This window comes from Engystomops pustulosus, chromosome 6 (genome assembly GCF_040894005.1).
Source record: "Engystomops pustulosus chromosome 6, aEngPut4.maternal, whole genome shotgun sequence".
Lineage (NCBI taxonomy): Eukaryota > Metazoa > Chordata > Amphibia > Anura > Leptodactylidae > Engystomops > Engystomops pustulosus.
The window spans coordinates 162,882,252-162,894,910 of NC_092416.1; the positions used below are offsets into that span (position 1 = coordinate 162,882,252).

Below are 12,659 nucleotides of genomic sequence, written 5' to 3' on the forward strand. Positions count from 1 at the left end.
TTCCCGACAATGTGCAGCGATGCACAGTCACAGCTTCTTACAATGTAGGAGATGTACAATAACACATGCACAAGCTTTGAACCTAGCGCGACAAAATGACATCACCGAGGCCGGCGCACCATCCTGAGAGCGGAGAGACTCTAGCATTTGCCCACCGCCAAGGTAATGCCCACCAGTAATGCTGACTATATGAGCTTTTGCCTGAGTATATGAACTGTTGGCAGAATACTCAGCATATGAGCTGGTACTTTTAGTACTCCAGCAGTATACTGCATATAACAATGAGAAATACTATAGTCATGAAGCTGGAGTACTACAAGTACCAGCTCATATGCTGAGTATAAGAGCTGGCACTTGTACTCTGGCCTCATGGCCATAGTACTTCTCATTGTACCCCTTTATTTTGCAGTATATGAGCCACATAATAATCAGCACCATATACTAAAAACAGGGAGAAACTGAGAACTGTTGAGGAAGAGCTTCGTGTGTGTCTTTCCCCCATTCCTGCCAGGATATCCCTTTTGTGTTTATCGAAACAGGCCCAGGTTTCACAATGAGTGAGGAAAATAAATTTAGAATCTATATTATTAACTATATGTATAATATGACTGTTTTAGTGTCATTTTGTGCTATTTTGGTTGGTGGTGTGCCCCAGGATTTTCTAAGTATAAAAAGTGTGCCGCGGCTCAAAAAAGGTTGAAAATCACTGGTTTAGGGGAAGCTTACTGGTGATAGAATTGTTTGAGATGTGGGATACCCGCTCATGTAATGTTAGTAACCTTAAGATATCCTGAATATATCATGTCACAACAGACTGCTACTCCACGTGAGATGGGTAAGCAATTTCCAATAACATTCTCACATTTTTGCTCTACATTGAGAAAGCCCCACCAGATAATCCTCTGCCTTAGACTAGCTCAGACACAGAAGTTGTGATAGACTAAAATGGTTTCCCTTACATCCCCAGAAAATATACTTTGTCATCTTACCTGGCATACAGACAGTTTAGTACTAAACTCCCCACCATTAACATCTCACTTCAGAGTGTCATGAAATATACAAGTCATATATGATGAGCAAGGTGTCAACATACGTGACAGCATACTGGTAGTGGTTTATTATATTGGTTTACATTGACAGGTTCCCTTTAATCGTTACCCTTTTTTTTTTTTTTCAGTATTTTCCCCTCACTGTGCTTTTTCACTTCTTGGATGTGCTTCTGGCTTTAGTTAAAAAAACAGCATTACAAAAGGGCAGTAACTTACAGAAATATACAGTCACAGCATAGAGGATGGGAATGGAGCAAACTCCAGACACGCTGTATATAAAACCATCAGCAAAAGAAATGGTTTGTGTCTCAGCCTTTATAATTCTGGTTTCTGATCCTCATTTAGGTGAATGCACAAGGTGGAGTGATGTCAGAAGAAGACTTTATTAACTATAATGCTTCTGTTGAAAAGCCAGTCCAAACTGTATATCAAGGTATGTACCTATCTACCTACCTACCATTTCTCATGAATCAAGGAAAATTTTACCTGTATTATGTGTGCAAATTCAATCACAACTTGGGGTGAAATTATCGGAACTGATAGAATCATAGAGGTCCAGGGTACCATGGTATTGTATAAGGTTAGAAAACTATGACGGTCCATCCTATAAAAATTTTTTCCCATAGTAAATTATATATTTGGTATTAAGAAAGGCATCCATGCCCATTTCCAACATGTGCGAAGTATCAGCCATCACAACCTCCTGCGGCAAATAGTTCCAGAGTCTCACTGGTCTTACAGTAAAGAATCCCTGTCTATGGTGATGGCAGAATCGCCTCTAGGTGTAGAGGATGCCCCTGTCTATGGTGATGGTAGAACCTCCTCTCCTCTAGGTGTAGAGGATGCTCCCTGTCTATGGTGATGGTAGAACCTCCTCTCCTCTAGTTGTAGAGGATGCCCCCTGTCTATGGTGATGGTAGAACAGTCTATCCTCTAGGTGTATAGGATGCCCCCTGTCTATGGTGATGGTAGAACCGCCTCTCCTCTAGGTGTAGAGGATGCCCCCTGTCTATGGTGATGGTAGAACAGCCTCTCCTCTAGGTGTAGAGGATGTCCCCTGTCTATGGTGATGGTAGAACAGTCTATCCTCTAGGTGTAGAGGATATCCCCTGTCTATGGTGATGGTAGAACAGTCTATCCTCTAGGTGTAGAGGATGTCCCCTGTCTATGGTGATGGTAGAACAGTCTATCCTCTAGGTGTAGAGGATGCCCCCGGTCTATGGTGATGGTAGAACTGCCTCTCCTCTAGGTGTAGAGGATGCCCCCGGTCTATGGCAATGGTAGAACCTCCTTTCCTCTAGGTGTAGAGGATGTCCCCTGTCTATGGTGATGGTAGAACAGTCTATCCTCTAGGTGTAGAGGATGCCCCCGGTCTATGGTGATGGTAGAACTGCCTCTCCTCTAGGTGTAGAGGATGCCCCCTGTCTATGGTGATGGTAGAACCACCTCTCCTCTAGGTGTAGAGGATTCCCCTGTCTATGGTGATGGTAGAACAGTCTATCCTCTAGGTGTAGAGGATGCCCCCTGTCTATAGTGATGGTAGAACCTCCTCTCCTCTATGTGTAGAGGATGCCCCCTGTCTATGGTGATGGTAGAACCACCTCTCCTCTAGGTGTAGAGGATGCCCCCTGTCTATGGTGATGGTAGAACCTCATCTCCTCTAGGTGTAGAGGATGTCCCCTGTCTATGGTGATGGTAGAACAGTCTATCCTCTAGGTGTAGAGGATGTCCCCTGTCTATGGTGATGGTAGAGCTGCCTCTCCTCTAGGTGTAGAGGATGCCCCCTGTCTATGGTGATGGTAGAACCTCCTCTCCTCTAGGTGTAGAGGATGCCCCCTGTCTATGGTGATGGTAAAATCGCCTCTCCTCTAGGTGTAGAGGATGCCCCCTGTCTATGGTGATGGTAGAACCTCATCTCCTCTAGGTGTAGAGGATGCCCCCGGTCTATGGTGATGGTAGAACCACCTCTCCTCTAGGTGTAGAGGAAGCCCCCTGCCTATGGTTATGGTAGAACCCCCTCTCCTCTAGGTGTAGAGGATGCCCCCTGTCTATGGTGAGGGTAGAACCTCCTCTCCTCTAGGTGTAGAGGATGTCCCCTGTCTATGGTGATGGTAGAGCTGCCTCTCCTCTAGGTGTAGAGGATGCCCCCTGTCTATGGTGATGGTAGAACTGCCTCTCCTCTAGGTGTAGAGGATGCCTCCTGTCTATAGTGATGGTACTACCCCCTCTCCTCTAGGTGTAGAGGATGCCCCCTGTCTATGGTGATGGTAGAACCACCTCTCCTCCAGGTGTAGAGGATGCCCCCTGTCTATGGTGATGGTAGAACTGCCTCTGCTCTAGGTGTAGAGGATGCCCTTTGCCTATGGTGATGATAGAACCTCCTCTCCTCTAGGTATAGAGGATGCCCCCTGTCTATGGTGATGGTAGAACCTCCACGGCACACTGGTTGAAAATCACTGGTGTAGAGGATGCCCTCTGTCTATGGTGATGGTAGAACCTCCTCTCCTCTAGGTGTAGAGGATGCTCCCTGTCTATGGTGATGGTAGAACCACCTCTCCTCTAGGTGTAGAGGATGCTCCCTGTCTATGGTGATGGTAGAACCACCTCTCCTCTAGGTGTAGAGGATGCCCCCTGTCTATGGTGATGGTAGAACTGCCTCTCCTCTAGGTGTAGAGGATGCCCCCTGTCTATGGTGATGGTAGAACCTCCTCTCCTCTAGTTGTAGAGGATGCCCCCTGTCTATGGTGATGGTAGAACAGTCTATCCTCTAGGTGTATAGGATGCCCCCTGTCTATGGTGATGGTAGAACCGCCTCTCCTCTAGGTGTAGAGGATGCCCCCTGTCTATGGTGATGGTAGAACAGCCTCTCCTCTAGGTGTAGAGGATGTCCCCTGTCTATGGTGATGGTAGAACAGTCTATCCTCTAGGTGTAGAGGATGCCCCCTGTCTATGGTGATGGTAGAGCCGCCTCTCCTCTAGGTGTAGAGGATGTCCCCTGTCTATGGCGATGATAGAACTGCCTCTGCTCTAGGTGTAGAGGATGCCCCCTGTTTATGGTGATGGTAGAACCTCCTCTCCTCTAGGTGTAGAGGATGCCCCCTGTCTATAGTGATGGTAGAGCCGCCTCTCCTCTAGGTGTAGAGGATGCCTCCTGTCTATAGTGATGGTAGAGCCGCCTCTCCTCTAGGTGTAGAGGATGTCCCCTGTCTATGGTGATGATAGAACTGCCTCTCCTCTAGGTGTAGAGGATGCCCCCTGTCTATGGTGATGGTAGAACAGCCTCTCCTCTAGGTGTAGAGGATGTCCCCTGTCTATGGTGATGGTAGAACAGTCTATCCTCTAGGTGTAGAGGATGCCCCCTGTCTATGGTGATGGTAGAACAGTCTATCCTCTAGGTGTAGTGGATGTCCCCTGTCTATGGTGATGATAGAACTGCCTCTCCTCTAGGTGTAGAGGATGCCCCCTGTCTATAGTGATGGTAGAGCCGCCTCTCCTCTAGGTGTAGAGGATGCCTCCTGTCTATAGTGATGGTAGAGCCGCCTCTCCTCTAGGTGTAGAGGATGCCCCCGGTCTATGGTGATGGTAGAACTGCCTCTCCTCTAGGTGTAGAGGATGCCCCCTGTCTATGGTGATGGTAGAATCACCTCTCCTCTAGGTGTAGAGGATGTCCCCTGTCTATGGTGATGGTAGAACAGTCTATCCTCTAGGTGTAGAGGATATCCCCTGTCTATGGTGATGGTAGAACAGTCTATCCTCTAGGTGTAGAGGATGTCCCCTGTCTATGGTGATGGTAGAACAGTCTATCCTCTAGGTGTAGAGGATGCCCCCGGTCTATGGTGATGGTAGAACTGCCTCTCCTCTAGGTGTAGAGGATGCCCCCGGTCTATGGCAATGGTAGAACCTCCTTTCCTCTAGGTGTAGAGGATGTCCCCTGTCTATGGTGATGGTAGAACAGTCTATCCTCTAGGTGTAGAGGATGCCCCCGGTCTATGGTGATGGTAGAACTGCCTCTCCTCTAGGTGTAGAGGATGCCCCCTGTCTATGGTGATGGTAGAACCACCTCTCCTCTAGGTGTAGAGGATTCCCCTGTCTATGGTGATGGTAGAACAGTCTATCCTCTAGGTGTAGAGGATGCCCCCTGTCTATAGTGATGGTAGAACCTCCTCTCCTCTAGGTGTAGAGGATGCCCCCTGTCTATGGTGATGGTAGAACCACCTCTCCTCTAGGTGTAGAGGATGCCCCCTGTCTATGGTGATGGTAGAACCTCATCTCCTCTAGGTGTAGAGGATGTCCCCTGTCTATGGTGATGGTAGAACAGTCTATCCTCTAGGTGTAGAGGATGTCCCCTGTCTATGGTGATGGTAGAGCTGCCTCTCCTCTAGGTGTAGAGGATGCCCCCTGTCTATGGTGATGGTAGAACCTCCTCTCCTCTAGGTGTAGAGGATGCCCCCTGTCTATGGTGATGGTAAAATCGCCTCTCCTCTAGGTGTAGAGGATGCCCCCTGTCTATGGTGATGGTAGAACCTCATCTCCTCTAGGTGTAGAGGATGCCCCCTGTCTATGGTGATGGTAGAACCACCTCTCCTCTAGGTGTAGAGGAAGCCCCCTGCCTATGGTTATGGTAGAACCCCCTCTCCTCTAGGTGTAGAGGATGCCCCCTGTCTATGGTGAGGGTAGAACCTCCTCTCCTCTAGGTGTAGAGGATGTCCCCTGTCTATGGTGATGGTAGAGCTGCCTCTCCTCTAGGTGTAGAGGATGCCCCCTGTCTATGGTGATGGTAGAACTGCCTCTCCTCTAGGTGTAGAGGATGCCTCCTGTCTATAGTGATGGTACTACCCCCTCTCCTCTAGGTGTAGAGGATGCCCCCTGTCTATGGTGATGGTAGAACCTCCTCTGCTCTAGGTGTAGAGGATGCCTCCTGTCTATGGTGATGGTAGAACTGCCTCTGCTCTAGGTGTAGAGGATGCCCTTTGCCTATGGTGATGATAGAACCTCCTCTCCTCTAGGTATAGAGGATGCCCCCTGTCTATGGTGATGGTAGAACCTCCACGGCACACTGGTTGAAAATCACTGGTGTAGAGGATGCCCTCTGTCTATGGTGATGGTAGAACCTCCTCTCCTCTAGGTGTAGAGGATGCTCCCTGTCTATGGAGATGGTAGAACCGCCTCTCCTCTAGGTGTAGAGGATGCCCTCTGTCTATGGTGATGGTAGAACCTCCTCTCCTCTAGGTGTAGAGGATGCTCCCTGTCTATGGAGATGGTAGAACCGCCTCTCCTCTAGGTGTAGAGGATGCCCTCTGTCTATGGTGATGATAGAACCTCCTCTCCTCTAGGTGTAGAGGATGCTCCCTGTCTATGGAGATGGTAGAGCCGCCTCTCCTCTAGGTGTAGAGGATGCTCCCTGTCTATGGAGATGGTAGAACCTCCTCTCTTCTAGGTGTAGAGGATGCCCCCTGTCTATGGTGATGGTAGAGCCGCCTCTCCTCTAGGTGTAGAGGATGCTCCCTGTCTATGGAGATGGTAGAACCGCCTCTCCTCTAGGTGTAGAGGATGCTCTCTTATATTTAAAAGATGTTTTGAGAGATATCTGTACATTGTAATGAGTATTTTTTTAGCTGCAATTTAACCAAGTAATTGATATAATTGTACTTTTTGTAACCACTACCAAAGTGCTTAACCTTACATTTATCTACATTAGACCTCAACAGCCATTTCTCAACACATTCCTCCAGCTTCTACAAATCCCAATAATGTTATACTATCAGCCTCTGTATTAATTACTTTACAGAGCTTAGTATCATCTGCAAACTGAATGAGCTCTTAGGCTGTACATGACCAAGGAAACCTTCCCTACTGTCATCATTACTAAATCTGTTTTCTCCGTAGGTCATCTTGTGTTTGCCCCTCCTGCTCCTCATGCAGGCCCTGCACTTATCAGTGCCCTCAATATTCTGGAAGGGGCAAATTTGACCAAGCACACACCCCGCGGTACTGCACTGCATTGGATAGCTGAGGTAAGTTTGAGGGTTAAAATGTATTTTTAATTATTTGCTCTTTTTGCTTGTATCATCCAGTAACATTTTCATTATTTTGGTCAGTATTTAGCATCAATATTTGAAGCTCAAACCACAAAAAGAATTTTACACAACAAAAGTATTACACATGAAGCAAATCTTCCCCAATTTCTAAGGTCTAGAATGTGTAAACTTGACTAGAGAGTCTAACAGATTTGTCATCTGGCGCCCCCCGTACACTACACAGGCAAACTGCACATAGTACACACTGCACTGTTTTTGATAAATGTCTTTACTTTTGTTTCATTACAGACTCTTAAAATAGCCCTTGGTTGTGCCAGCAAGTTAGGAGACCCCTCCTTTGACCACACGGTAGCTGGATATGTGACCGAAATTCTAAGGTGACTATAGCCATGTAGCGTGGTGGGAAAGGCCTCATGAGTAATGCAGGCTTGTGTCTGGGAAACCCATGGATCCCTATGTACTCATCCCCGCCGTGTACACATACACCCATAAGTACCCATACATCCCTATGTACTCATCCCCGCCGTGTACACATACACCCATAAGTACCCATACATCCCTATGTACTCATCCCCCCTGTGTACACATACACCCATAAGTACCCATACATCCCTATGTACTCATCCCCGCCGTGTACACATACACCCATAAGTACCCATACATCCCTATGTACTCATCCCCCCTGTGTACACATACACCCATAAGTACCCATACATCGCTATGTACTCATCCCCCCTGTGTACACATACACCCATAAGTACCCATACATCCCTATGTACTCATCCCCCCTGTGTACACATACACCCATAAGTACCCATACATCGCTATGTACTCATCCCCCCTGTGTACACATACACCCATAAGTACCCATACATCCCTATGCCCATACACCCCTATGTACACATATAACTATAGGTACCCATACATCCCAATGTTCTCATTCCCCTCTATTTACACATACACCCATAAGTACCCATATATCCCTATGTACTCATTCCCCCTATGTACACATACACCCATAAGTACCCATACATCCCTATGTACTCATTCCCCCTATGTACACATACACCCATAAGTACCCATACATCCCTATGTACTCATTCCCCCTATGTACACATACACCCATAAGTACCCATACGTCCCTATGTACTCATTCCCCCTATGTACACATACACCCATAAGTACCCATACATCCCTATGTACTCATTCCCCCTATGTACACATACACCCATAAGTACCCATACATCCCTATGTACTCATCCCCCCTGTGTACACATACACCCATAAGTACCCATACATCCCTATGCCCATACACCCCTATGTACACATATAACTATAGGTACCTATACATCCCTATGTACTCATTCCCCTCTATGTACACATACACCCATAAGTACCCATACACCCCTATGTACCCACACATTTCTATGTACTCATACACTCTTATACTTTGCATAGAGTCCAATGTGTCTACCATTCTGTACATTGGCTTCTGTGGGAGACAGACACAACCTTATTCATCTAAGCCTTCCATTAAACATATTGGGGGTCATTTACTAAGGGCCCGATTCGCGTTTTCCCGACGTGTTACCCGAATATTTCCGATTTGCGCTGATTTCCCCTGAATTGCCCCGGGATTTTGGCGCACGCGACCGGATTGTGGCGCATCTGCGCTGGCATGCACGTGAACGAAAACCCGACGGATTCAGAAAAACCGCCGCATTTAAAACAAAAAAATCTGTCGCGGAGCTTGCACTTACCTTCACTCAGCTTGGTGAACTCCAGCCCGTTCCGATGCTTTTCAGTGCAGCAGCGCCACCTGGTGGACGGCGGAGGAACTACCTTAATGAATCCCGGGCGGACCCGAATCCACTGCAGAGAACGCGCCGCTGGATCGCGAATGGACCGGGTAAGTAAATCTGGCCCATTCTTTTCCCAACTTATAAATGTAACAGAAGGAGAAGAATACAAGACGCCTATGATAAAACCTGCTGTACTGCAGCTACCACTAGTGGTAAATCTGTGGAATTACACCACTAGACATACCTTGATAGAATGATTAGATACATTTGCTTTTCCCATAAGTCTGAAATTATGTGAATTGATAATTAACCCCTCATCATTGTCCCATAAAGCACCCAGTACCAGCACTTTTGGATCTCCTGGTTGTGTCTTGTATGTTTGTTGTGTATGAGAATATGGGTGCACTCCCTCTGTACATACATTACAGCTATTACTGTACTGAGGTATAGTGGATCAGTTTTATTTATATTTATTTTTTGTGGCGCGGCTGCACTATACCCAATGCGACCCAATATTTTGCACATAAAGGGGCGCTCTGGTGCTCAGTCACTGTGCACTAAATTTATCATGTAAGTGTATTGCATGTCCCATGTTAAAGTTGCACCAAAATAGTTGGTGCCCTCTGTCGGAACAGTGCATGGGGCACCAGATTCATGAAGAACATGCGCCAGAAATCCTGAATCTGGCGCCCCCTGCACACTACACAGGACACTGCACCTAGTACAGACTGCACTGTTCTTATTAACTGTGCCCCATAGGCTGTTACATAGTTTATAAAGTCTTACTCGTTCAAGACATAACTTGAAGTCTCTTCTGTCAGTAAAGCGGAAGCAAGTTTTTTCCGAAAGAAGATTAATGAGTTCCATGCGGCGTATCCTAGAGAATACGTGCCCTTCCATTCCCTACACGTGGGACCATCTGCAAGCCAGGCCCTGGTGGTCGGTCCAGATGACTTCATCGTCGCTGTTGTGAGGTATGGGATGTTATGAGAATTATTTTAGTTTAAAAATAGTGTCATTTCTTCAATATTTTTTTATTTTTAATGTAGACCCAGACAGTGTTAGGTGAATATGGTCATATGTATGGACATGGTATTATTGGACAGTAGAGGCAATGAGGAAGCTGTGAGTAACTCACTAGTAACATGTCTTGTTCTTTTCAGCTCTCTGAACCGGCCCTTTGGCAGTATGATTATGACGCCCTCAGGGGTTCTTCTCAACAGCCAGATATTGGATTTCTCCTGGAGTAATAAAAGTACCAACCTTTCCTCTCCAAATCCAGTAAGTACTGCATGGTATTAGCTGTAGTAGACCTTTACCTTGTCCAACAAGAACTCTGGGGCTTGGCAGAAGAGAACTTATTATAAAAAAAACGGGGTGGTTACCATTTTCCAAAAAACATACAAAAATGGTGTCCTTTTTATCATAAACTAATCTAATAGATGGTATAAAGCTACAATATACAGTATAAAGATCCAACAACATAACAATATAACAAGCTGTGCACCTGTGTGACATCACATGACCAGGGATATAATGAGCCTTGCAGCTGTGTGACATCACATGACCAGGGAAATAACCAGCAGTGCAAATGTGTAACATCACATGACCAGGGATATAACAATCCGTACACCTTTGTGACATCACATGACCAGGTATATAACAAGCCTTGCACCTGTGTGACATCACATGACCAGGGATATAAAAAGCCTTTCACCTGTGTGACATCAAATGAGCAAGGATGTAACAAGCCGTGCACCTGTGTGACATCACATGACCGGGGTTATAACGTCAAATGGCCAGATATATAACAAGCTGTGCACCTGTGTGACATCACATGACCAGGTATATGAGGAGTCTTGCACCTGTGTGACATCACATGATCATGGATATAAGAACCTGTGTTCATTAACAGTTATTTAAAGGTTTACCATCGGTCTGACAGATGTGCAGCATTACATGCTACTTTCTTTATGCACTAATCAAAACAGTTTTCAGTGCATAAAGAAACAGCATAAAACAACTTTTTAAAAAGATGTAAAAATATGTAAAGGCTGTAACAGTATTTCCTACCCCCGGTCGGGGAGCTAGGGTAGAGGACAGCCCTGCTCTCTCCATGCTCCAGCCCTCTAATGTCACATCCGGCTCCTATTTTGGGAGCAGGAGGTTCTGTTACATGAGAAATGATAAATGTAAGTCTGGTTCCTAATGCTGGTATTTTGTCTGCAGCAGAACATTGTTGAACCAGGGAAGAGGCCTCTGTCCTTCCTGCTCCCCACAGTGGTGAGGCCAGCTCAGGGTCTTTGTGGGACATACCTATCCCTCGGCGGATCCAATGGGGAACGAGCATTGTCCGGCATTACACAGGTATCGTTTTTTCTTTTTTATGCTTTTGGTAGCCACTTTAGTATAATATTCTCAATCATTTTATTAAGGTGCAATGAGTCCTGCAAACTACAGTCATGGCGTTGTGGACCTACTGTGCCACCATACTGACATTATCTTCTCCCATAAATGTTGTCTATGTAATCCTGGGGGTCTTCACCCTTCAAACCTGTATAGGGGTCTGGATATCGCTGAAACCCTCTCTCAGAGTTGGCCCCATTGTAGGTGACATCTTAGCAGTACAGGAATGAGTACTTTAGCAGAATGAAGTCAGCAACATTTGGAACAATCAACTAGCAAGAGGTAGACAACGTTCACAGGACACTTTCCTACTACAGCCTGTAGACGGCTTCCAATGTGGGACTGGGGATTGCTCAGGGACCAATTCCAGTTTCCTTTTTGGCTTATCCTACTGTAATGTTTTCCTACCATTTCTTAGAACTTACCTTTATTCCCATTGTTTTCCTTTTAAGGTTCTCTTAAACGTCTTATCATTCAATAAAAACTTAAGTGACAGCGTATCCCTGGGACGGCTGCATCCAGATCTTGAGACCAATCTTTTGCAGGTGGACAGTGAGTATCTTCTGTCAGATAAGGGTTAATAAGGGTGTTGTCCAGGATTTACTAATCCCTGGCTTTTCTACCTCCTTTTGTAAAAAAAAACTAAAACCTTCTAATACAGTATACTTACCTTTCACTGAGAAACTCTTTTCACTACATTTAGAACATTTTTCTTAGGCCTTATGTACACAAACGTGTGCAGAAATGGGTTAAAAGAGCCCCTTAGGCTAATTTGCATAAATTGTAAGGCTTTTTTTTGTAAAAAAAATAGCATAAAAGAAGAGCAGATCCTGCCACAGGGGACCCACACCAGTATGTCTGTGTGCTTAGTTTACCGTCATTCATCCTGGTGGTAGATTTCCTTTAAATTGAAACAGAAAATTGAAAAAACTTTAAATAAATCACTAGTACAAATAAATAGAAGGACATTTTTAGAACAAAGTGCTTTTTTTCCACTTTATACTCTCTCCATCCTTCACTCCTAATCTGCTTTTCATATCTTTTGAATTCTGTTTTGCTAGCAGAAGCTCAACAAGTTGTCAAATTTCCTAGACAATGTAATGAGAGTGGAGGAATGAATCACAGCTGCTAGCTCTCCTTCCAGTAGTTTAGAGTAGAGCGTATACAGATTGCAGAGATGAAAGCTGCCAGAAACTGAAGTCTACATCTCACATAATGACCAGGCAGTACCAGATTACTCATTTCTGCAAAGTTTGTTAAAAGATTACCGTATGTTGTAATCTCCCACCTGATGAATTTATGATGCCATATCCTGCTCTAAATCCAATGTGCAAACAACATGGTTAATGTGAAGTTTAAACTAA

General features: G+C 45.6%; 1 protein-coding gene across 2 annotated transcripts in view; it reads left to right on the forward strand.

The window, feature by feature from the left end:
* Positions 1-12,659, forward strand: part of GGT7 (gamma-glutamyltransferase 7) — a 48,385-nt gene that overhangs the window by 32,145 nt on the left and 3,581 nt on the right. The window contains exons 8-14 of one of the 2 annotated variants that reach the window (XM_072112168.1): positions 1,395-1,482; positions 6,936-7,063; positions 7,376-7,464; positions 9,711-9,863; positions 10,053-10,170; positions 11,122-11,256; positions 11,748-11,847. In XM_072112168.1, the coding sequence (XP_071968269.1) occupies positions 1,395-1,482; positions 6,936-7,063; positions 7,376-7,464; positions 9,711-9,863; positions 10,053-10,170; positions 11,122-11,256; positions 11,748-11,847 (811 nt within the window). Of the gene's footprint in view, positions 1-1,394; positions 1,483-6,935; positions 7,064-7,375; positions 7,465-9,710; positions 9,864-10,052; positions 10,171-11,118; positions 11,257-11,747; positions 11,848-12,659 lie in introns of both variants that reach the window. The other variant, XM_072112167.1, reaches the window with a different exon arrangement.